A 26,406-nucleotide genomic window follows, 5' to 3' on the forward strand; every position below is an offset into this window, starting at 1 on the left:
CTAAATGCATATTTTGAGTGAAAAATTATTGTTTTTAAGTGCATTTGAATTGAAGCAGAAAATTAAATGCAAACAATTACTCAAAAATAAAATTTACACAAAAATTCACATCCTATAACTAATATTTTTCCTCCTTACAGTGTGGGAACCGACAATATGATACTCAAGCAACTGCAAATGTGTAGTAAATTGAATTGTGTTAGATTTAACAAAGTACCCCTTTTCTGAAAAAAATCATTATTGGTGATAATTTATTGAGCCATCTTGCATCTCATCAAATTTCAATTTTCAGCTCTTGAATGATTGTTACGGGGCAGCATCTGTTTGCAAAAGCAGGAAAGGAGAAACATTCATGTGCCGATTAACTTAGACTAAACTAGCACTGCAAATTATACTTTTCCTTAACTTTCCGATTTGATCCAGCTTATTATTTTATTCAGTTTATTATTCTGCTATTTTATCAAAATTAAAGTAAAAGAAAACATCTCCATTTTACTCTTTCATAAAACTTTATATTTATTAAGCAGCCAATGAAATTCTGACATTTTGCATTGCTTGTACATAAAGTGGTCTTTTTAAATTTGAAGCAATAAGACCATCCTAGAATTTTCGATACATTTCAATATAAAATCTGCTATGTGGAGCATTGCAAAGTTCTGAGAGGGCAGATCTGCGGATATATTTAAAAATGCTTGCGTAGGCAGCTCTGCCAACGGAAACTGAACAAGAAAGTGTCTATCTATAAATTTAAAAAGAAAGTTTAATACATAAACTGAAAGTGCTTAAACAGCTTATAGTGAAAAGAAATTTTAACAAAATTAACACTACGTTCCATCCCTTCTTTTCTTGTAAATATTGGTTCCCTTAAGATAATAAATGTTCCATTATTTTTTCACAAACAACTTTTTCTGTTTTATAATTTCTTTAGGTAATTTTATTACATTTAAATCTGATGATCTAAAATCCAGAAATTTCCTAAACCTGGAAGTCCCGATAGTTCTGGATCTTGGGCTTTGTAGTTACAATTTATATGATACTGGTACTAAAGAAAAAATTTAAATAATAAAAAGGTCAGAACTCACATTTTATGCTGCCATTGTCTCCTAAATTAGTTGAAATACAATGCCCTAATATTAATAAAACCGTGTAATTAAAAGCAGACATTAAAATAATATTACCTTTTTTCCTAATATGAAGTTACTGAAATTTTCATGGCTTTTGGAAAATAAAGTAATGTATTTTTCTCGTTTTCAAATTTAAAAAAAAATAAAAAAAACTATATGCATAAAGCATGAATAGCATTTTACCTGCAAGATCGAAATTTTAATTTAATTAGTAAAATAGCCTTTTTTAACATTTGGAATACACAATACTTGAAATATTTGGTATATAATATAAAATTTGCAACATTATCTTGGAAATGTGCTAAAATAGTTTGCCCAATAAATTACCTGGCAACTTTTGTTTAGCAAAATCTTCAAAATATCATTTACTGAATTTTCATTTTCACTGACAGCTTTATTTAATGTTAAGTGCCAAGCCAATTTTGTCTTCCTTTCTATACCCCATGGTATCTGATTTCTCTGATATTGCTGGAGGCCAGAAACTTGTACAGAATTTGATAGAATTTATTTTAAATTGTTTATATGACTAATGAAGCCTGAATGAAAAGGATACTCTAAAACACTGGTGAAGGATATCGTCTAAACAAAAAGTACAGTTTTGGTCACCAGTCACCATGGCATTCAATGACTTAATGGCATTTTGAAGTCTGCCTCCTATGCATTCCAGACATAACACTGCTAATACGATATCAGCAAAATACTGTACTTTGGATAGTATTTCATGACTTTAAATAGCAAAAAGGTAAATGGCTACTTTGATGGCAGTTTATCATTTTCATATTATGATGTTCTAAGCTGTTTTACCCACTATCAGTGTGTTACATAAAGAAAATTTGGAATGAAAGTTCTAGCAAGATGATCAAGTTATTTTTCAATCATTTTATAGGAATAATGTTAAAAATACTAGGTACTACAAATATCTAAGCAACTTCAACAACAAAAACTGCCTCAGAAATATATGAAAGACTGCAACTAAAACTATTCACTATCCTTTCAGCTACAGAAACTTATTTCTTGAAATAAAAAGAAAACAGCTCCATCTATTAATTGATCTCAATTAAAGGTGCAGTACTTTAATTACATCAATTACAAAATTACTTTTATGGCTAAATAGTTGCAAAAAATTTACTAATTTCGCAAACAAGTTCTAGTTTATAAAGCATAACTATTCATGCTCAAACTACCTAAGAAAGCAAAGATTATTACACATAATGATTATCACTGATGTCAAACAAAAAATACTTTACAAGAAAAAAATCAAATCATTTCCGTTCTCACTCATTTGTCTACAAATTTCTTTCATAAAATAAACATCCTTAAAGTACTGTGATTATAATAAGTAACCTAACCCTTTATATAATAAATTATAGTATGGAGCTTCTCAGATACATATCAGTCACTCTCTTTGTCTACAATTAAATATTATTTTTAAAGTATTTATTTTACAGAATAAAGTTCATTTTAGAAGACATTAGCTAATTCAGTTTCATTCTCTATGAAGTATCCTGCTTTTCACATTTAAAAAAAAGAAAAGAAAGAAAGAAAGAAAAGAAAGATTGAATGATGAATCAATTTAAATAAAGTGCAGTATAAATTTCTTTCTAAATTTCAGGTAACATGAATGAAAATTTGAAAACAAGAATCTGAAACAAAATTTGCATTAATTTATATAAACGGTAATAAAGTTGAACAAATCTAAATTTATTATTAATATGAATATTTACATTAAATTAACATCAAAAAAGAATTCTTAAGTATAGGAAATGGAATTATTTTTTCAAACCTTTAATCATTTCTTCAAAGAAAAAATAATATCTTTCAGTGTTTCTCTAGAATTAGCTATAACACTTAAAGGCACTATTTCAGACAAGGGCCTTGGATCATGAGTTGAATATTTACGACATAGGCCATCTGTATTACAAATTACATGCATACCACAATCATAAGTATTATTCTGCTGAGTGCATGGCATCTCATGAATAGAAGGAGCTCGCCCAAACTGAGAAGAATCCCTTAAAAATGCAGCTAATCCTTTTGCTAAGCTCTCAGCCACAGAAAGATTACAACTTCCAGGATAAGAATCATAATGTTCAAAAGTATTTTCACGTGCATTGTAAACAAGAAGGCTCCAATGTGTACCCCCAGGAACAGTTTGTGCCCTGCAGTCATTCACTGCGAAAAAAACATACTGTTTTTTATTTAATTCCAAGCCTTCAATTGTAGATTTAATATCTTCTGGAAGTCCAAATTTTAAATATTGAACCACTTGAGGACAAATAAATCCAAACACTTTTTTATAATCTTTATAAACATCATTTTCTAAATATTCAAACCAAAAAGAAATAATATTATCATTCAGCCAATTTGGAGGATTTAGAAGCTGCACATCAGATTGTCGTAGCAAACAGTTTTCATAATTCAGTACCACAGGATCGCAGGACGACATGTTATGTCCTATGGCGTAGTTAACTCAAATACCTAACGTTGCTTCTAAATCAGAATACATCCAAGCATCATCTTTTAACTTTTCAGCTAGTTGTCTTAAATTTTCCAAACGTTGAAGATGAAGCTCTGAAAATAAATAAAAATCATGCATTATATACATTACATGACACCTTCATATCGAAAAACAATTTCAAATGAAAATACAGTAACTGCTGCTTATTAAAATCACTTCCATTCCAAACAGGTTTTGAGTTTATTAAACGGCCAAGTTTAACAGATGACGAACTGTGTATTTCAAATTCTAATATCAGTTTTAAATTTATTTAGTAAAATAACAAATTACAAATTAGCCAATAATTAACCTTAAAATAACTGAAAATTAATGCTAAAATTAAACTATTTACATTATTTTGAAATTTCAACGGTTTTTCAATTTATCTCAATTTCAGAAAACTAATGATAACATTTTTTATCAGCACGTTTCAATTCAAGAGTGTTTCTTACAATTTGCAGTGCTTTTCTACAAAACTCAATTGACTTTTTTCTATAACACTTTTGCTTTCAGTTTCCAGTTTTTTTAACACTTTCTATAATACCACAGTCAGTTTTTACACATGCTGACTCCATGTTGTCATCAAGCAATACATATTATAGAAATGAATCTTCACAACTTCTCACACTGATGTCTGAAATATTAGCTATGACTTGCAATTTCTCTGAAGCTTTTCCTACATAAAAGCCACATTTTGAAAAATAGCTTTCGACAGTTTTTTAAGACTGACCCCAGCACTGAATATAATATGTGTGGCCTCTAGCAGAGTTATCTACATATTTCTCTCCTTTAAAGTGCTTGCATTTTCAAAAGATTCAGTTGCATTAATCACTTTCTAAAAATGTTTTCCAGAATGTCATTTTACAGTTTCTAATGATGCGCTGGCTTAAAAGGTACCTAAGAGTTATTCAGTGTTCGTACACATTTCTGCACACAGAAATTAAGTACTTTTAAGGACTTTTAAGGACCATTAATGAAAAAAATTAAGGACCTATGAGCAAATGGGAACTGAATAAATTCAATTAAAAATATTATCCATGCCTGAATTTCACTTTTGTAATACTATCCTAAAATGAAATAGATCCCTAAGTAGTATGCAGTATTACTAAACATGAATTAATTAACATAATTATTAATAAGTTTGAGAATAAAATAGACTTTAAGGAACTTATCAAGTAGCATTAAATATTTGACACTTATAATAGTTGGACATATTTAAAAGAAATAAGTGACATTTACGTTTTACAAACAGTTAGCTTTATGTTGATTTTTTTTATGTCTCGTTTTGTCGCATACTTGCTCAGTCTAGAGGTTTAGTAAATAGCAGGTAGATTTTATGTATAATGGCATAGGTTAAAATGAGAAGTAAGATCAAAATCAGCATGATTCGTAACCCAAAAGACTGAATGTTGTCACCACTGCTGCTTGTCTAGAGAGAGACCTGCTGATTAGAATGAACCTGAAACGCTTGACGTAGGCACAGTTAACAAGTGTTGAAAGTTAGTCAGGCTCTGTTTGATGCAATTAGTGTCGTAGCTTCGTGTAGAGTTCCAGAGATTGTAACCCAGTTGATATACTTTAAGGTTCTAGTAAGCCATTAAAGCACCAGAGGCGATAAACTGTTTTGTATTATTTTAAGTCTCACCAGATGCAAAGAATAAGTTTTACTTGAATTTTTAAACTTTTTTATTTTATCTTATGACCACAGTGAGTATTAATGAAAGGCAATAACTCACTTTAATATGTAAGGATAATTTTTAAGGGTAAGCAGTTAGTTATAAATAATTAAATTAGGTAGTTTGATAACCTTAGTCAATATGGATTTACATGGCCACTATTAAATTTTATTTTTTAACAATATTTGTTAAAAAAAAACTATTAAAATCAAAATCTAATAACATTTCACAGTTTAAAATACATGTAATTTACGACATTAGGATAATTACACTTTAAAAGCTACAAAACATTTATGTCTTCTAACAACAACACTCAAAAAATATTTATCCGTCATTTTAATTCGAAGCCTTCCCAAACATTTTGGCTACTTTATATCGACTTCCTTCTCTTTAAGCATCTTTTCTAACAATTAAAGATTTGTCTCACTATGCAAACCAATGCTCTCGTTAGATTCTGCGTGCTTGTCAACCTCTCTACAATGTACCTTTAAAGGTTTACTTGATCTGGTAAAAGTTAAATAGTCCAAAACCTCCGACAGATGAGAAGCATATTATCGCTATGTCTGAAAGTATTTACAATATCAGACAAACGTTTAAAATAAAGAACTTAGAACATAATGGCATTTTCTGATGCTAGCAAAATCAATTACAGCTCACAGTGATGTAATTAAACAAGAACAGCTTAATTCAAACTAAAAATGTGGACTAATGGTCAAAGATTATAAAATTTAATTTGGCTCAGTAACTCTATCATATGAGGAAATAGAAGTGGGAAATTATAGTAAAGGCTCAAATTATAAATTATTGGGTAATTTACATAATAATAACTGCACATATCTTTGAAGAATAATTTTCTTTATGTATTCAGTTTCTTTCTTCGACACGTTTCCTTTTCATTTTAGAATTTTTGGATTTAATTAAGGATTTCTCTTATTCTAAAAAACACTAAATGCATTTAGAATTTATACAAAAGGCGGCTAATTTTATTTCTTTAGTAATGTGAACATTCAAAAGAAATATAAAATATATATTGTAAAGGCCAGTTACAGAGCTGATGTGCCAGAATTTTTAGAATTTAGTGACACACCAAACAACAAAATCTAGAAATGGCAAAACTTTTAGAATTTAGAGCAGACATTGGAAGCAGAACTTAGAAGGGCACTAGGCAGCAGAATTTAGGATCCACAGAGATTGCATCAGGTGGAAAAATGTATACCAGCTCTGTGTATGATGCATTAAGAGATATTAGATTAATCTTTTAAGTTGTAAGCTTTCAATTTATTTATTAATAAAAACATCCCTATCTATAATGCCTGCCCATGTGATAAGATTAGAAGCGTTTTTGATATTTTCCATGCTTGTGTCTAGTGAAAAGTAGAGAAAATAAAGGGAAGATAAATATGTTAAGATTCTAGTATCAGAAGTAAAATATTCAAATATTATGTTTTCATTGTCCTTCCAGACATTCTCCAAAAAGTAAGAAATTCATTGCAAACTTTCTGTAAAATACATCCATTACGTGTTGATACCATGGAGACATTTTTCATTTTGTCACATATTTCTCGAATCTTCTGGAATCGTGGGTCTATAAATCTTGCCTTCAAATCCTTCTGAACTGTCCAAGCTGCAATGTCTAAAATCCTAAAGAAAAATTTTCCCTACCATTTCTGTAACAGCAAAAAAATAGAAATATTTCGGCAAAAAAAAAAAAAAAAAAAAAAGGGAGGGGAAAAGTATAAAATTAATTTTATAGAGAAAACTGATGCCCATTATGAGAATTTTGAATAATCCGAGACAATTAATTACATGGGAAAAACTCTTACTATGAAAAAATTAAAAACAAGACATTTTTAATTAATTACATAGCTAATTTTGCTTTTGCTAAGAGCTGTTTCATAAATCATGCTTTATAGCATTATACCTTATTTATTTTTCAGATTCAAAATATTGTATAATAAGTTGCCAAAATGAAACTTTATAATATGACAGCAAAAATAATTATGTTTTATTTTAATCTTATTTTTTAAATATAATTTCAATATATTACCATTATTTTAATGAAATTTATCAATGTTACGATGTTTTAAAAAAAATCGTCGAAAAATTCTCAGATCTCGGAATTAAAAAATTTTCTATAGAAACTAATCTTAAAATCGCCAAAATGCTGATAAGTCGCTAAATTTAGAAATGTTTAATAAAAGAATTCACATCCCCAAAGCGAGAAGTTGTTTAAGAGCTCTTTATTAGAAAAAATGAATTTCAAAATGCTTATGTTTCACTTCTTGCTTAGAAATTCGAGTATCCAATCATTTCTATTAGAAATAGAAACAAATTATAAACCATGAACCTTTCAAAAGATAACCATATATGTCAGTGAATTGCGAAAAATATTCCTCCAAAATTCTAATTCACACTCAAAATGGCAGTCGTAAAAACACACAGAAATTTCAGATGATTAAAATTAAGGACCTTCTACCGATTTTGGCCAAAATTAAGGACTTTTAAGGACCAAAAATCGATTCCAAAAAATCTAAGGACTTTTAAGGACTCTTAAGGACCGTACGAACCATGGTTATTGCAACCAAAAGTAAAAAGTTTCCAAATTTTCAGAATGTGCCAAATTCTGGTAACCAGGCACATAAACATTTTTTAGGCAACCGTGCTCATAACAATCCTTCAGTCAAGCAATGTCACTATTTTTTAATGTATTACATGTTCCAACAGCTTTTATAAACAAACCAAGTTTTTTTTGTCTTAAACCCAATTTTTAAATATCCATTTGTGGAATTTCCCAACAATGGAAGGAGCTGCAGTAATATTTTTACAATAAATACAGTAATTACAATTTACAGTAATATTTCTAAAATTTCTATATGACTATGTTATTAAATTCAGAATATATACAAATTGATAAAGAAAAACAAAATACAAAATTGATATTACCAAATTAATTTCATATTAAGCATAAAACTGCCAATTTCATTTACCATTTGCAACATTTCATGCAATTGGACCTACATAAATTCCATAAGGTAGGAATCCAGGCAGTGACAACTAAGGCAGCACAAATATTTAGTTTGCACATGGCATCCCGTATCAATGTTCTGTTTGTGGCTAACTGCAAGTGTCCATATCTGACAATCTATTACTTAAGGAAGTGAAAATCTAGAAGAATCTATTACTTAAGGATTGATTTTTTTTTTTATTTTTCCTGCTTATTCACAATGATGTCATTACACAGCTACTCATAATATGCTAAAAAAAATTACCACATTTAGTAGCTGATGTCCCATTAACAGAAAAATACCAAACCTTCATAATTAAAACCAAAATTTCTTATCATTTCCTTTCTACAAAATCTCTCTAATTTTTTCTCTTGATTATTTGTTAGGTTTGAAATTAGACATTTAATTTATTAATAAGACATTTAATTTATTAATAAATAACAATTATATGAAATAACAAATATTCATCATGATATCAATTGCATAGATTATATTTTACATAAAAGTGAATTACAGCAGATAAGCATCAATCGGGAATACCAGCAGAATGAAACTTTAGTCACAGAACTTTTACGTTTAAAGAATGCATGCATTGCAGATGATAAAGTGATGCAGTCTCTCATCTGGAGAAGCAAACTATTCTGCACATATACAATGTTGCTTCAACTACATACAAAGTATTTATAAAGAAAGAAACAGATAAAATGACAGTATAATATGCATAAACACACTTGACTTATGAGAATCAATGAAATATGTTAAAAAAACTTTAATTTATTTCCTTCTCCCCCCCTTTCATTATATGTATGGTCTTCAACTGCTAAATAAGCAAGATAGATAAAGGGCACTGCTACAGTTGCAAATATCTAGCAAGAGATGTAGAACCTGATATATAAGTATTATACATAGTTAAGGATATTATGGATGCTAAATAAGCTAGACTGATAAGGGGTCTGTACATTATCAAATAAATATACAGCAAGAAATGTAGATTAATAAAAAACGTCCCTTGCACTTGCACATAGACAACTGTAGTAACTGCGTTACTAACTGAAATTTTTTTTAATTAGTTTTTTATGTGGGATATGGTATAAAATAGTATGTTATTATGTTGATGTTTGATCAAATGATGAAATTCTTTCAAAACTTCACTACAGACTAAGATATCTGATGGTAATCACTTGGATCATAAACTGACACCAATCTTCATGTTTAAAAACGAAAGAAATGCAGGGTGCATGAGTACCAGCCTTTTTGTGAATACAGTTCCTTTTTCCATGAAAATGCTTCATCTTATTACTGAATTAAACTAACAGTATGATATTCTAAATCCAAGATTTAGTATTAAAAGTGTCAAATTCATTAGTAACTCTTTTGTGTGTATGTGTGTAAATTTCAGCTCTTGTATTAAAAGGGTGAATTTATCTGATAATACTGCAATATTTTAATTTTGAAATTTGAGCTCTCGTATTAGAACAGAAGTCCCCCCAACTATGTGCCTGTGGAGCATCACTGTGCCCGCCGACGGTTTTACATGTGCCCTCTGCAAGTTTAAAAAATTATTTAAGGTTTCAATAAAAATAATTAATGTTAGTAATTAATTACAGAAATATAAGAATATCTGTTAAAAAATTATTTACTTATAATTGTATCTTTATTATTTTAAATTGGCTTACCAACCAATCCTGGTTTGCCGAAAACTGTCCCAGCCTGAAGGTATGGCCCTGCCTAATTCGTCATTTTGCACTAGTTTATTTGCTAAAAATTTAAAAACATCCAATATACACACATAAAAAAATTTTTAATGCCTCCCTGTACTATAATGCTATCATAGACAGAGCGTAATTATTTGTTCTGCACTGTGGTGTCATCTATAAAGGGTTCGAATCCATTTATGAAAGTACCTCATTGAATACATATTCCCCTAAATACCATGTTACATTTATTGCAAGTTATATGCTCATATTTTTAGCGTACGTCTCCCTCTTTATTGTAAGAATTTGAATTTGTAAAGAGGAAAAAAATACATACAAATTAGAAGAATTAAAAATGCAGCACAAAAGACAGTTCTCAAATTATGAATGTATCTTTCAATATTACTTGCAAAAAAAAAAAAAAAAATTTACGCCTACCTCTTTCAAAAGATTTCAAGCTAACCTCCAGAGCATGCTCAAACTGTATTTTTGCCTTGCTGCTCATAATCTCATTTTTATCATAGCCTAGAATTTAGCACAATTAGGGAGAAAAAAAAAAAAAAAAAAAAAAAAAAAATATTTAAAAATAAACATAACAGCCAATAAGAAATAAACAAAAAAAAATAATATGTAAATAAACCTTTTGGTATTATAGCAATTTTAAACAAAATGTTACAACAACATATGCTAAAAAGTTATGTCAAAATATCAATATGCCTTAAATACCCAACATGCTTTATGTGCAGCTGTTAGATGCACATTCACAGCAGTTGTGTGTATATACAGTCAAAAGTCGTTAATTTGGACACCCATAATCCGGAATGATCTATAATCCGGACCTCAAAGCTACAAACTTTGCATTGACGCATGCGCGCAAGACCTTTACGGCTGCGTGTGCGCATGCGCAAAATACGTTTAGAAATACACATTTAATGTATAATGGACGGTATAAGCTAAGCTAAAATTATCTTATTCAATTAATGTTGCAGATTGCATTGTTCCTTAATCTTCGAATTGGATCTGGCTTATTATTTTTTGCAGACTGTTAGAGCAATTTTATAAAAGTAAGCTTGAACTTTCGATTATGTCAAATAGAATTTATGATATATATTTACTAATATGTAAAGGATCTACAAAGCGAAAGTATGTTTTGAAGTCCATTAAACAAAAAGTGGAATTGCTGCATAAAATGGATAAAGGCATATCCTTTGTTTATCTAAACATTCCGAAATCTGTTTATCAATTTCACACTGCTCAGCAATTATAGGACTTGAACAGCGGAACTTTGTAACTGAACAAGAAATTATGTCTGTTTATAGAATTAAAGAGAAAGTATTATCACATAAAAAACGAAGCAACTTAAACAACTTACATTGAAAGAAATGTTTAATAAAGTAAACAAATAAATAGTAAGCTTTTTTTTTTTTTTTTTTTGTAAATTTTGATACCTTTTAGATCATAATTGTTTTTTATTTCATAAATTACGGTTTCATATTTTAAATTTTATAATTTCTGCATGCCATCTTACCAGATTTAAACTGATGATCTATAATCTGGAAAAATCGATAATCCAGAATCGCCGAAGTCCCGACGAGTCCGGATTAACGACTTTTGACTGTATATGCCACATGACAAAATAAACAATCTGCCACATAATGATTTTGTCATAAACCTCACATTTATCAGTAAATTTACTAAAACAAAATCTTAATTCATACTAAAATACTCTGAATAATAAAAACAATAAAATTTTGTTAAGCCATGAGCACACGCACATCAGGTAATTTTGACTCGAGGTTTCCTATCGTTTGCAAATATTTTAGGAATTTCTCAAAACTTGCATCTGTCACTTCTGGCACCTTATTGGATAGTCTAGTAAGAGGGATTCCTAAGAACAGAAACTTTATACACAGTTTAAATTTTTTCTGTATGGGGTACTGAGTCAGGGTCAATTTTACATGCTGCATGTGCTAACGCTTTACAATCTTTTTACATTATGAATCTGACCGAGTATTAACAGAAGCTGTGAGATCTTGCAAATGCTTCGACAGACAGGAAAACTGATAGCATTTACAGCTGATGATGTACACAGACAGTCAACTAGCGAGACATGAATTTAATAAATTAGTCCCAATAAGAAATATTTTTTAAAAAATGGTTAATAATTTTCAAAAAGTGTATTGCATTTTTGAGTATTGGACTAGAGGTGAAAAATTAGAACCCTTGCGTGGAAGATGCCAACTAGAATCGTTTTGCCAATATATCAACAGCAAACCAGCAAAACACGACAAAAATTTTTGCTCTGTGTAATTCTTATACTATCTATAAATTCAACAACGAAACCAATCATTTGTCATGATGAATTTGCTAACTTATTAAAGGAACATTTTCTTGACAGATCACAGAACACAAATATACCAAGTAGTAGAATTAACTCCAAAAAGATTCTAAATTTATCAAACGGCATATCAACGAAATCCCGAGCTCGTTGTTGATGTGAACAGTGTCCAAAGAAATCTGATAGAAAAGCTTTATCTGTTTGTTAAAATGTAATAAATCATTATGTAAAACCCGCTCATTTATTTATTACTTGCTGAAACTGCTTTATAAAAAAGAGTGAAAAATTATTTCGGTGAACAAAAAAAAATATTTTTAGCATAACCAACAAAATTAAATAAATCTGCCAACTGAATATGAATGCTTAGTACTGAAATTTAAGGTTTTTTTTACTCAAAGTTCTCCAATACAAGCATGATACAAAATATTCATTTTATTGTTATTTAAATACGTTCCTGCAAGAAAAATATCATTAATTGTATGAACTAAATGTTTAAAAGTTTCAAAATGGTAAAAAATGAATGGGGGAAAGTGCAGAATCGCCCACTTCTTGGGGCATTTTTAAGAATTGCACATACTCAGTATCCATGTACACATCGACCTATTTTCACTTAAAAAAATCCCAGAATTGCACAAAAATGGCACTGCGCACTCCTTTGACTTTACCATGTACACATCGACCTATTTTCACTTAAAAAGTCAAAGAAATTTGACAAAAATCCAATTTTTCTTACTCTTGTAAAAAGCGCCAAACAAACGCCAACCAAACAAGTGGGCGATTCTGCACTTTCGCCAATGAATGAATGTTGAAAAAGCGATGCAAAATCAAAGCTATATTAAGTAGTATATTCGCTTTGAAAATTGACTTTTAAAATAAATACTGATGGTTAAAAACATTGTCAAATAACCTGTTTAGGGATAATCTTATGTTTAAAATCCCTATACTTTAAAATCTCTATACTTCATACTGAGATGCTAGAGTAAAAATTACAGTCTAACTGATTCGGTGCGTGTGGTAATGTCGTAGAAAAGGATGTGTTAGCTGAAAGATAACACATCCTTTTCTACGACTATTCAATGGACATACAAATATTGGAAGAAAAAAAGGCATTAAAAAAAAAATCAGGTAAAGTAGGACTTTAATTACAATGTTACGTAATTACGATAATTTACGTGTATTACCGTAATGTAATAAATTAGCTTGCTTTACTAAATTAAATAAGTTAATAAAGGGCATATTTAGTTAGTGATTACTGTACATGCCACGGATAAAGAAAACTGATTCTTATTTACATTAGACTTTTAGAAAGAAAAACCAAAACTCGGTTATTACTCATCAATAATTTCAGAGAATTGACAAATAGTTGCTATTTAAAACAGAAAAGGAAGAAGAGTATCAGAATTCACATCCGGTGCTTCATTATTCTTTCAACTGCTCAAAATCCTAAAACATAGTATTCCCATTCAATATATTAATGAAACTTTTCTCATACTGTTTAAATAACAGTACAAGTAGAAAATAACTGAGCAATTAAAATTGCATAAGTAAATAAGTTTTTTCAGGTAACTTACTAACCAGATGACTCTCCAAGAGTTTGAGAATGTTTTGATGTCAATCCCCTTTGCTTCTGAAACAATGCTTTTCGAGGCAGAGGCGGCTCAGTATCCATTGATGGTACACACAAAAAATTTCTTGAAAACTTCACGATCACTTCCAAATCAAATTTCACTCTTCAATGGACTTTGAAAACCCATGTTGCCATCGATAAAACAAAAATCGGTCACAAAGTAGTCAAATTGTGCGGCAAGGAAACCATAAACAATGAAAATGAAGATGTAAGCAAATTTTAATGGATATTCTTCGGAGAACAGCCTTGATGACACCAATTTGGCTTCTTTAAGGCCGTGGGAGACATTTTATTATGCAAAAGGCAAAGGTCCTGACAAAGGTCTCTCTCAGAGGCCGGTGGACACACACACACAGATCGTATTTTATTCTCGAGTGTCAAGATGTAATCTTTTTACTCGACTTCTGATAAGGATCGGGTAGGGGGAGAACGAGTAGGGCAACGAATGATGATTTCTAAATATACGATAGATTTCCTTCAAATCTTCCTCTCTAAGGAAAAACGTTTTCCCATTCTTAGCAAAGAATTAATTCAGTGTCTTTTACGTTCCTAATAAAGGCTTATTTAGACAAGAGAAATTTTGAGGCCAAGAAATGCAGGCAAAACTTACTACTCTGTTGAATGATGCAACATGCTATCAGCTTGAAGTGAAAAAAAGTATGCCAACATGGAAAATCTTTTAATTGATACAACAAAAATATTAATCACGCATAACGTAGTTCAATTTAGAATGTAGCCGTTGTTCAAAAATATCTGGTCTATGCAAATATAATATAAACTACATCATTCGGTTCAAGGTAAAAAAGGCCGTTATTCTTTTGAGACAAAAATGAATATCTATGCACTTATGGCATAAAACCAATAAGTACTCTAACCCATAATGTCATTTATATTTCCGAAAATGAAATACTTGCTCAACACGTGAAATTAATTTCGTTAAAAAGCCGTCAAGCTCGTGCGCGTTTCTTTTAAGATGTCTCAAAGTTCCACTAATGCAAACGAGCCTTAACCATTACTAAAGTAGTAATTAGAGAACTTCTTACGACTTTTGAAAATTCTTACATCAAAGACAAATTGTTGGAACTGAACATGGTCTGGACCAACGTAAACCAATTAACGAAGAAGCAAACTAGAAAAGCAGATTTTCTTCATCGTAGGCGATCGAAAAGATGAAAAGCTGCTTATTTTCATCATCAAAATAGTACCCTCCCTGTAAGTAAGCATCCGTTCATACAAGTGAGGAAAACGACCTCTCATCTTCGGATTGCAAATATTTGGGACCCCTCAATTTTCATAATCTTAATCACCCTCGTTATCTTAAGTGCGCGGAAGATCACTTAATTTATGTGTGCAAACTGTCAGAGGAAGAGAAGGCAAAGTGTCTGAAAGGAGCGTTCAGACGATGGTTATAGCTGGCTCAACTAACATAATTGGAACTTTCGTTATCTGGAAACCAGCCATAGCTATTTCTCGGAGAGTACTATCTAGATATCGTAACTGCTGAACATTACACCAACTTGTATGAGAGCCAACCAGTCGCAGTGAAGTAAACACTAATATTCGGTTGATGATTTGAGCCAAAAATACATTCATGCATGTGTTCATATTAATGCAATTTCGCTGAGTCTACTATACATTGAACTTTATCTTCTCTGATTGCCTCCTGCTTAAGCACTGTTCTCCAGATGTGAAGGAAACTAGCAATTCCTACGCTTTGTGCTATGACAATTCTAATTTCTATAACATCGACTGAAAGCTGCTTAAGGTGTGACATTAACGGTCCGGCTCTGCAAGGCATAAAAAATTTAATATGTGCAGAAGCTGGAGATACTTCTTGTGTGATGTTTCATAGATGCTGGAGGAAAACTGCATAATCCTTCTATAGCAGGCGGTTAGAGGCTACAGGAATTTTCCTAGTAAAGACAAAGTTGTTCCTTAGAGCATCTCAGCAGGAGAACCTCTGAAGACCTCTTTGAAAGCTGTGCGGTGGTCAAGAAGGACAGTCGGTAAAGTTTGTGTCCAGCGTTTGTTATGATGGCATTTTAAGACTTACTTAAGAGTCAGATCAACGAGTCCATAGTTAAATATGTGATATGGGGAAGTTCAAATGAGGCGAATTCTTAAAACCTTGCTGAGCGAGGAAATCAAATAAGTTTCGAACTGTTTTTCCTGGTCTGTGGTTATATTTTTTGGGATTCCGAATCTTGTGATCCAGTGTGTAACGAATGTGCGATCGACTGTTTTACCTGTAATATCCTGTACAAGTATTGCTTCTGGTCAACGAGAAAAATTATTTACAAAGGCGACCAGGTATGTATATCCCTTAGATGGAGTGAAGGGTTCCACGATGTTGTGGTGAACGTACTTGAATCCTTGAAACACAACAGAAAATGATTGTAAAGAGCTACTCGAGTGTAGATGAATTTTTAACTTGTAATAATCTATGCAAAACCGGGCCCAATTTGACATGTCTTTTAATATCCTTGCCCAGACAAATCCTTCTTTAATAAATATAGAAGGCTCTAACACCTAGATTGGATTAGCTTAACTTCTCTGGAACATATGGCCGAACTTTTCCAGTGCTAGCCTGAGAGTAAAGTTTGAAATTAGGATAATTTTCAAAAGCTGGATTTGAAGTGATGTATCAGTCTTGGCAAGTAGATCAGATATTTAGGTATCTTTAGCATGTTGTTCAGCCATAGAGGAAAAATCTGTTAAAGCTAGGTGGATCTCATTCATTCGGGATAAAGTGTCAACCAAATTATTATCTGATCCAGTAGCATGTCTTAAATCCGTACTAAATTGTGATAAGTAGTCCAGGTGTTTAAGTTGCCTAGGAGAAACTGAATCTGACCTTTTATAAAAAAAGGGGAACTCAAAGCTTTATAGTCCATGTATATTGTAAAATGCTTGCCGTGCAATTTATGTTGTAGTTTTACCGACGAATTGATTGCTGTCTGTCATAGGTGGTGTATTTTTGTTCAGAAAGTTCAGTTTACGAGAAAAGAATGCTAGAGGTTGCAAGTCTTCACCATTTAATACATTCAATGAAGCAGAGATAGCAATGTAAGAAGCATCCGCCGTCAGAAATAACTGTTGATGAGGAACATGGTAAGCTAGATTTGCCGAATTCCTAAGGTTCTGTTTATATGCTTCAAAGCTCCCTTTAAAATATCGTCCCAAGGAACTGGCCGGTTCTCATTTTTCTCTGGAGTTTTTAGCAGTTCATACAAGAGATCTTGGATTTTGGCAGCGTTTGAGATGACAAGACGATAGAAATTTAGCATTGCCAAAAAACATTGTAACTCTGTAATAGTTTCAGAGTTTATAAAATTTGGCAAATACTTGAAAATTTCCTGGGAGTGGTTTTACACAGAAAGTGATATAAGGCTTTCAGAAAGGCCTCAGAGGATTTTCCTAGAATACATTAAGCCCCGTCACAGCCAATTAATTTTCCGAGTGGAGCTGTGCAGTTAGTGCTTCCAGTGGTGAATTTTGTGACGGCTGTTACAACTCGAAAGAGAAATGAGCGAAAGTTTCGCTTATGGCAGTGGCCATGGGGATTCGAAAAATTTTGAAGAAAGCGGTCGGTTATTCGACCTCTCTTAATAGAATTTGATTCGAATAGGGAATTATTTGCTTTAAAATTAATCTTGAATCATATAGTGTAATATAGCAGATATGCGTAAATAAAAGTTATTGAGACTATTATTTTGAATTTGTGATTCGAGTTTGGATCACCAAATCACCAAATTTTGCAGAATTTGGTGATCCAAAGTCGAATCACAAATTCAAAAGCTCCCCTAAAGAGAAACGTCGGTATTTGGAATCGGTCGCGGACAGCCGACGGGACACTTAACCGACACCCGTTAGCCGACAAGGCCAGTTAGCCGACAGGACATTTAGCCGACACGGACACTTAGCCGACAGGACGCTTAGCCGACACAACACTTAGCCGACACGGACAGTTAGCCGACAATAAGTCTCGCTCTTCCCAATCCTTTTAGATTTCTAATACTTTCACATTTCATTACTACTTTGCTCAACACATCACACTACATTCATTCCCGTATAAAGTCGTTTCGCTCCTCTCACTAATGAAATCACTCTACTTCCCTGTCAGGAAGTAGAGTGATTCGCCCTACTCCTCGCCACACTGGAATTACTTTTTTATATAAAATTCTATTTACACCATCGGAATGCTATTTACAGGTTAGGCATTGTATATTTATTAATCTGGATAGGGCTCTGGCACGGGAATTCGTACCTCGTGGCCTGCGGCCACCTAACAGAATTAGATTTGGTTTATGTAATTACGGCAAAGCGAGAGGGCTATCTGCCTAAAGGGAGAGATACCTTCGTGGAACACTTTCTAAGGAAAACTGGCTCTTATACATGTTACACATGCGGATAACCACGAAAACACCCATACAGCCTGTCTGTTCGCGGGATTCGAAATTCGGACCGAGCTGCCAGTGTTCAGTGACTTTACCGCTCGGCCGCTACTGGGCCTAACAGAAATAGAGTGACCATTTTACTTAAGATATAACCAGTCTTTTCCAATGAAAATTGCCTTTTTAGGATAGAACTTTGTAAATGCATTCAGGAAAATAGGTACCAAAAATTTCCCTATTACCATGTAGCTAAAACAAAAACGAGAAAGAGAAAAAAAATTGAAATTAATGAAAAGTGGGCTGATCTTTACAATATAGTAACTGGTAGTTTGGCGACATTTTGGAGGCGATAAAGTTACTACCTGGGACTTTGGTAATAATATAGTGATAATAATATAGTGAGCAGTACTCAGTTCCGATTACGCATTATTTTGTGTGAGGGAAATGAGAGATCATGTGATATGTCATGTGATATTAATGGACGAATTACGGTTCTTTAATCGGAAAAGGGGGGGAAATCGGGAAAAAATCTGGAAATTTTGTATTTGCCCTTATTCTGTGTTGTGTGAAACAGTGTTCGTTAATTTTTGGATCCCATGGCCCTAACTAAAGTGAATTCGAAATGGGTATTTAGTGGGATTGAAAGGCGTAGTAATAAGTGTTTCTTTAAGGTTGTGCGAGATAGAAGTAAAGATGTTTTATTAAGTTATTTATTTTACCTGGTACCTTGGTGTGAACTATAAGTATGATTTTAAAGATCCTGAAACAGAAATAAGAAAAGTTTATCGGACACGTAATCAAGATTCTGAAGAAGAATAGGTAAGTTAGTATTTTTAATTATTTGAGGATATTATTTTTATGCATTGTTCTAAATATAAGGTGGAAGTAAAGTAATTTGCGTAAACGTGCATGGAAATAATTTAAATATTTGACACTAAGTATTTGTAACCATTTGTAATGAAGTAAAGGTATGAATTAGTTAGTGACGTTTGTAATATAATAGATACTGTAGAGGTAAAAGTTTTTGGATATTTTATTTATTTTATACGGGAAAATGTTCATATTTGGAAAACGTATGTACTTTTTCGCGATCAGGTAATTTCATATATGTTCTTTTTACCGGGTTTAAAGATTCAGAAAATTGTTATGCATTTTCGTGAAATTTTTCTAATTTATGAGAAAAAAGCAGTGTACATGGATATAGTGAAGAGTGTGCGCAATGCCATTTTTGTGTAATTCTGGGATGTTTTTTTAAGTAAAAATAAGTCGGCGTGTACATGGTTTATGTGTATGTGTTTAAGGAGTATGATATTGTGCACTTTTTCCCAATTTTGCAGTGAATATTTGTCATGATTAAGCAGTTTTGTTAGATAAAATTTCTAGCATAAGTGTAATTCGGCTAGTAGATTGTTGGAAGAAGTGTTCAGTAGATAAAAAGAAAAGAAACATGTCTTTACTTCGTGAAGACAAAATGGCGGCGGGAAAAAAAAATAGAGGGTTGCTGTAAGAGAGTTTGTCGGCAAATTTTCGCCAAAAAAACGCCAAGTTACCATAATGTAAAGATCAACCGAAAAGTGAAATGAAAATTTATACATTTTTAACAGATATTGAAAAACTTACATTTTATAAGAAAAACATGAAACAATATAACATATTATATTGAAAATTACACAGCTCGTCTTTCAAAACAGAGAGCATAATATTGTCTAGTTACATGACTGATCTACTACCATCGATAGATGGCACCACATTACGGTTTCTTTTCAAGATGTCTGGCTTTTCTCCGCCCTGCTTGGTCAACACCTCCTTATAGAAGGAAGCCGGGACACTGAAGCGAGGGGAAGCTCTGACGTCACAGGTAGTCGTCTCTGACTCACCTCGCTCCTTCAAACAAAATCAAAGCCCCGTAGTTGAGCCAAGAGCGACGAACGTGGAGCGGTTATTTGCGTTAGCGACAGAGTTTTTATATTGTCTCGTGCTTTTATAATTTCATACGATGCCTCATAAATGTGCTGTAGCCACATGTCGTGGTAATTATAAAAACGGACCAAAAGTGGCGGTATTCAAGTTTCCAAATGAGACTGAACTCCGGATGAAATGGATAAGGAGTCTACGAAGAAAAGATGGCTTTCAACCTACTAAACATACCAGAGTAAGTTCAATTTTACTGCATTTTTTATGTTTTGTATCTTTACATTTTTTTATTACTTTTATTGATAGGTATGTGATGTTTATGCTTACGATATTAGATTTTGATCTGTGGGTAAGAAGTTTTATGTTTGAAAGATTTTAATCTTGCCTGTTTTAATCATTTCAAAAAAATATTTTCCTTCAAAGTTTTATGAATGAAATAAAGTTCCATATAACAGGAATAATTCTAAATTTAGTAGTTACATAAATGCCAATAATTTGTAAATGCTTTCTAGTATACTGTGCAGGCAGATTCTGTAGTTATTCCAAATTTATCATAATTTATATGACAAGGAACTACTAAGTAATCATAATAGGTTTCATTTTAAAATTTTTGTAATGATATATGAAAGTTTGGTATGATGTATTTAAGGTAATTATTTGTATTTGGTAACCAGTGTTTGTTGTAAACAATTATCTCAAATATATAATTTTCTTTAAATGTAAATAAAGCTGTAATCATTATGATGAGCATTCCAGATTTTACAAATTACTTAAATTATACACGTAATTGAAATGATATTACTGGTTTTTTAATTCGTATTTATGTATCAAATTATTTATTTAAATCATAGGGCTTATTGACTTCTGTTACTAAATATTAACATGCATCTAACTTTTGTACTCACAACAAGTTGATTTTTGAATATTTTCTTTTATAGGTATGTGAATTACATTTTCGATCAGATGAAATAATACGAGAAATCGAAATGTATGATGAGAAATCAGCGAAGTTAATTAAAGCCCCAATTTCTAGGCCACGTTTGAAAAAAGGATGCATACCTTCTCAGTTCCCTGATGGCCCTACGGGCCATCAGGGAACTGAGAAATTCTGTATCAAGTTTGAGACAGAACTGAGAAATTCTGTCTCAAACTGAGAAATTCTGTATCAAGAATGTCACCAGAAAAGAAGAAAGCTCGTTTAGAAGAGAAATACCTGGAGAAAGCGATAGAAGAAAGTTTGAAAATGAAAGAACGGTATGATAATGAACGATCATTTGAAAGTTTAATTGAATTCAATAATTGCCTAGAACATCAGATTTTAGAAACATTTTGGACAACTGTACATACTGAAAATTCAACTATGTTACTTGATATTTTAAGTGACCCAGCTCCAGAAATACAAAGTCTTCTGCCAACTGTTATTAAATCATCAAAGTATGGAGGAATTCCTATTTATCTAAATTGTAAAAACCTGTGTATTGAATCTCTGGAGCAAGAAAATATTGGATGCACTTTCTCAGGAAGAATAACTATTACAAATGAAGATATACAAAATGTTCAAAATGACATACCAATTTTAATGTATATAGCTGGTTACTGTAGTTATAAAGTTGTGAAACTATTAAGCTGTGATATTTGTAAAGGCAATCTAACTATTGATAAAGAATTAATTGTAGAAAATGAAGGACAGTCTTGGATAAAAAGATTTGATAGAGGACTTCTATATCCTCATCCTGATGTACGAGTACTAAATTCAGTAATATATAATTATGTTGTTATTCAAAAACTTGTATCTGAAGAATTTGAGAATGAATTTTTATTTTCTGCAAATCAGAGGGATATAGCATGTAACTTAACTCTAGACATACTGATAGAAAATGACATTTTTTTTTAATCTAGATGATTGCCCTAAAGCTTATGAGTCACAGAAAGTGTTAAAGCAGATTCTTTGGTCATCAACGAACACATTTTTAAATAATTATTGCAAATTAAAGAATGATACACTAAACCAGAAAAGCATTGCAAAAGAGCGCAAATTGAAAACTTTAAAGCATAAATAAAAATATAATGGGTGTTTAGCAATTAAACATTTAAAAAATGTAGGTTTTAATTCAAATGATGCTGTATTTCATAGACTAGTAAGTTTAGTAACTTTAATGCATGTAACAAGACACAAAAAATTAATTGCAAAGCCTAGTGATGTTAGTTCAGATTTATTTCTGTTGAAAAAATATTTTCGCATCTAACAGTTACTGTTACACATTATTGTGAATTCCTTATTATTTTTTTTCTACTCATGTATGCTGTCTGTTTAACCTTGAGATCATTTGAAAAGTAATAGTAACGAAAAATTCATTTCTATGCATCTATGTAAATAAGTGTCTGGGTTGTATTTTAAGTGGTCCTTATTATTAATGTGGATATCAAATTAGTGTTAACATATGGTAAGATTCTTTATCATTATAACTGACTTGAAATATTGAAAAATTCATTTCCTTGCCCTTAATTTGTTGTGTAAAAAAGTGTCTGCGTTATGTTTTTATGTGGCCACTACTTTTATCATTTGGGTATAATTTTGGTGTTAACATGATAAAATACTTTATCAAAGTAACAGTTATATGTTTCAAAATGCTTACAAAATGTTATGTATATAATAACTGCCACTGTTATACTGGTAATGGGTCATTATACTTTTGTTGATATGGACAGATATTCACTGTTTTACATTCAGATGACTTGAAATATTGAAGAAGGCATGTCCTTTTTTTAATTTCTCATCGCGTAAAAAAGTGTCTCGGTTTGTGTTTTAGTGCGGCCACTACTTTTATCATTTGGATATAAGTTTGGTGTTAACATATGGTAAAATGCTTTCTCCTGATAAAAGTGATATGTTTCAGCATGGGTACAAAATGATATGTATATAATAACTGCCACTGTTATACTGGTAATGGGTCATTATACTTTTGTTGATATGGACAGATACTGACTGTTTAACATTCAGATGACTTGAAATATTGAAGAAGGCATGTCCTTTTTTTAATTTGTCATCGCGTAAAAAAGTATCTCGGTTTGTGTTTTAGTGCGGCCACTACTTTTATCATTTGGGTATAAGTTTGGTGTTGACATATGGTAAAATGCTTTCTCCTGATAAAAGTGATGTTTCAGCATGCTTACCGAATGATATGTATATAATAACTGCCACTGTTATACTGGTAATGGGTCATTATAATTTTGTTGATATGAACATATACTGACTGTTTTATATTTAGATGACTTGAAATATTGAAGAAGGCATGTCCTTTTTACTTCCTCGTACGAAGTAAAAAGGAAGTATTGTAATCGCGAAAAGTTTCAGGCAGCATATTTCACCGAAAATATCCATTTTGATCGCTATCGAATGCAATTTAACGATGTTTTTGCACCATATCTGTACGTAAGGACAGAATAAAATACTCTTTTCCTTCAAAAAAATTATAAAACTGCTTAAAAAAACTTAAACTAAAATTAATTCTGAAGAGAATTTTTCGTGGCTTCTGTACGAACGTATGTACGTACATTCGTGCGTACGTACATATCTCACATAACTCAAAAACGAGTAGCCTCAGAACGTTGAAATTTTGTATATAGGACTGCTATAACATGTATATGTGCACCTCGTATTTTGGTTGCAATCGGCCACACCAAACGTATATAAATATATTTATATATATATCCACTCTATGACTTGAAATATTGAAGAAGGAATTTCCTTGCCTTTAATTTGTCATCGCATAAAAATGTGTCTGGGTTATGTTTTAAGTGGCCACTACTCTTATCATTTTGATATAATTTTTGTGTTAACATATGGTAAAATGTTTTATCGAGGTAACAGTTATAAGTTTCCAGCATGATTAGAAAATTGTATGTTTATAATAGCTGCTGCTATTATACTGGGAATGGGTCATTATAATTTTGTTCATATGGACATGCACTGACTGTTTTATATTCAGAGCACTTGAAAGATGATAATATTGAAAAATTCATTTTCGTGCTGTTGAGTGTTTGCTGCATAAAATGGTATCTGGGTTGTATTTAAATGGCTACCACTTAATGTTTAGTAAGTCATTTGGTGTTAACATACTGTAAAATGCTTTCTCATGATAAAAGTTGTGTTTCAGCATGCTTACAAGATGACAAGTTTATGGTAACTGCTGCTTTTATACTGAGAATGGGTCATTATAATTTATATTTTTTATATGGGCATGTACTGACTGTTTTACACTTAAAAATATTGAAAAATTCATTTCCTTGTCTTTAATTTGTTGTTGTGTAAAAAAGGGTCTATGTTGTGTCTTTAAGTGGCCATTACTTATATCATTTGAGTATAATTTTCATGTTACCATATGATAAATTACTTTATCAAGATAACAGTTATGTGTTTCAGCATGGCGACAAAATAACAGGTTTGTAATAACTCCTACTATTATTCTGGGAATTGGCTGAATAAAGGGTGTCTCTGATTAGGAGCACTCATTTCACAAACCTGTGATTTTCATGTGCATTTTGAAATTACCGGTGTCCCATAATTAAGACTGGTGGCTTTCTGGACAAATCATTTTGATATATTCTTTGCTTAAATTAAACAAGCCTGATAGCGAGTAACTTAGAAGATCACGATTTTAGCTTGGAAAAATTACAACAAAATTGTGTTGCATGTAGTGACCAGATACTTTCAAATTGGATACTGGTGCATAGGTAAAACATTTTTATTATTTTCTATATTTGAAACATTAACTGATAATACCTTCCTTTACACAACATCAATAAATGTTTTTACATATACTGGTGATGCTGACATCCATTTGCTGTTGAATGTATCTTTATATGCTTCATAAATAATAATAGCCATCGTATAAAATTTAATATCATTTGTGCACCTGAAGTGTTTTAAATGGTAATGGACGGTCTTCTCAAGTGTTTGCCCGATATTTATCCATATTATGGCAGTATCGTAATACATTTTGAAACTATTAATTGGCTGTTGTAAAAAGTTAATAACGGTGTTTGTAATTGCCAGACAAAATGGGTTGAAATTTAACGAATAGAAACTTGAACTTGCAGTATCAAAATTTAAATATTAAGGTCACATAGTCTCATCTTATTGTTTCTGATGAGACCCAATTAATATAGAAGCAGTTTTGAAATTTTCACACCTGTTAATAAATAAGAATTGATGAGATTTCTTAGTATGGCAATATGCTTAATGAGATTTCTGCTTCAATTTTTACAAGAAAGTTTGAATAATTTATTGATAAAAAGAGATCAGCTGGTTTTAACTTATTTGTATGTTATAACTTAGGTGTTGTGTTGTTATGCTGACTGCTTGCATAAAATTGTAAATAAAATTTTTTTATTTTTCACTTGTGAATCTTTATTTTCAAGTTCAGCTATATAACTAACACAATACAGTTAAGTACATATACAACTAATATTATTGGTTCTACAGATTTAAGCAATAATTTTAAATTGCACATTGAATTATTTGCTAAGCAAACCTCTGATATACTAATTTATTTGAAACTTGCAAGACACATAGCATATTATAGACAAAATTTAGTGCATTTTTATACCATTTTCTTTTAAAGACAAATTACTGATTGGAAGAAAAATGAAATGATAAGTAATAGTTTGTATGCAGATAATTTGGGTTTTTTTCATAAATATTAGAAAAATATAAAGCAATATTAAATTATGAGGGAAAAGTCAGAAATTCCTTTTTTGAGTTAGTATGGCTGATTTTTAACTTTTTAAATGCTGCTGTGAAACCTACAAGGAAGTATAATTCATTAAAGTCAAGAAATAAGAAACAAAAAATTCTTAAATTTATGTCAAATTTTATTGTGTTAAATTTTGAAGTAATTAAATTATTCATTATATATAATTGAATCTCTGAATAAAATCCCACCCAAGTATCTATATCAAATAGTGAAATCAACGTTAAGTACGGCACTAGCGCGCAGCCTGTTTTGTTTCGTTGCTCTCTCGGGGTTTCGACATAGACGACAACGCGTGACGTCACAATCCAGTGTCCCGGCTTCCTTCTATAAGGAGGTGTTGGCTTGGTGCCCCTCCTTCTGCAGGTTCCTCCAATTTCTCTT

The 26,406-nt window shown here is 31.4% G+C and overlaps 2 protein-coding genes across 3 annotated transcripts; one reads left to right on the forward strand and one right to left on the reverse strand.

The window, feature by feature from the left end:
* Positions 1-2,804: 2,804 nt before the first annotated feature.
* LOC118200044 (sentrin-specific protease 8-like) lies at positions 2,805-14,178 on the reverse strand. Of its 2 annotated transcripts, none has more exons than XM_035371964.2 (3): positions 13,910-14,178; positions 10,435-10,521; positions 2,805-3,695 (listed from the first exon to the last, which is right to left on the reverse strand). In XM_035371964.2, exon 3 carries the CDS (start codon positions 3,568-3,570, stop codon positions 2,914-2,916), a length of 657 nt encoding a protein of 218 aa, XP_035227855.1. In that variant the 5' UTR covers positions 3,571-3,695; positions 10,435-10,521; positions 13,910-14,178; the 3' UTR covers positions 2,805-2,913. The 2 variants fall into 2 exon arrangements, with proteins under 2 accessions (XP_035227855.1, XP_035227856.1); XM_035371965.2 differs by having other exon boundaries at positions 13,906-14,178.
* A 6,046-nt stretch (positions 14,179-20,224) lies between these two features.
* On the forward strand, positions 20,225-25,668 carry LOC146993738 (uncharacterized). Its single transcript, XM_085806865.1, has 2 exons — positions 20,225-20,507; positions 21,208-25,668. Exon 2 carries the CDS (start codon positions 21,441-21,443, stop codon positions 22,161-22,163), a length of 723 nt encoding a protein of 240 aa, XP_085662991.1. The 5' UTR covers positions 20,225-20,507; positions 21,208-21,440; the 3' UTR covers positions 22,164-25,668.
* Positions 25,669-26,406: the final 738 nt, after the last annotated feature.

This window comes from Stegodyphus dumicola, chromosome 12, assembly GCF_044657685.1.
Source record: "Stegodyphus dumicola isolate Sdum_Otavi_A_Nest chromosome 12, ASM4465768v1".
Taxonomy (NCBI): Eukaryota; Metazoa; Arthropoda; class Arachnida; order Araneae; family Eresidae; genus Stegodyphus; species Stegodyphus dumicola.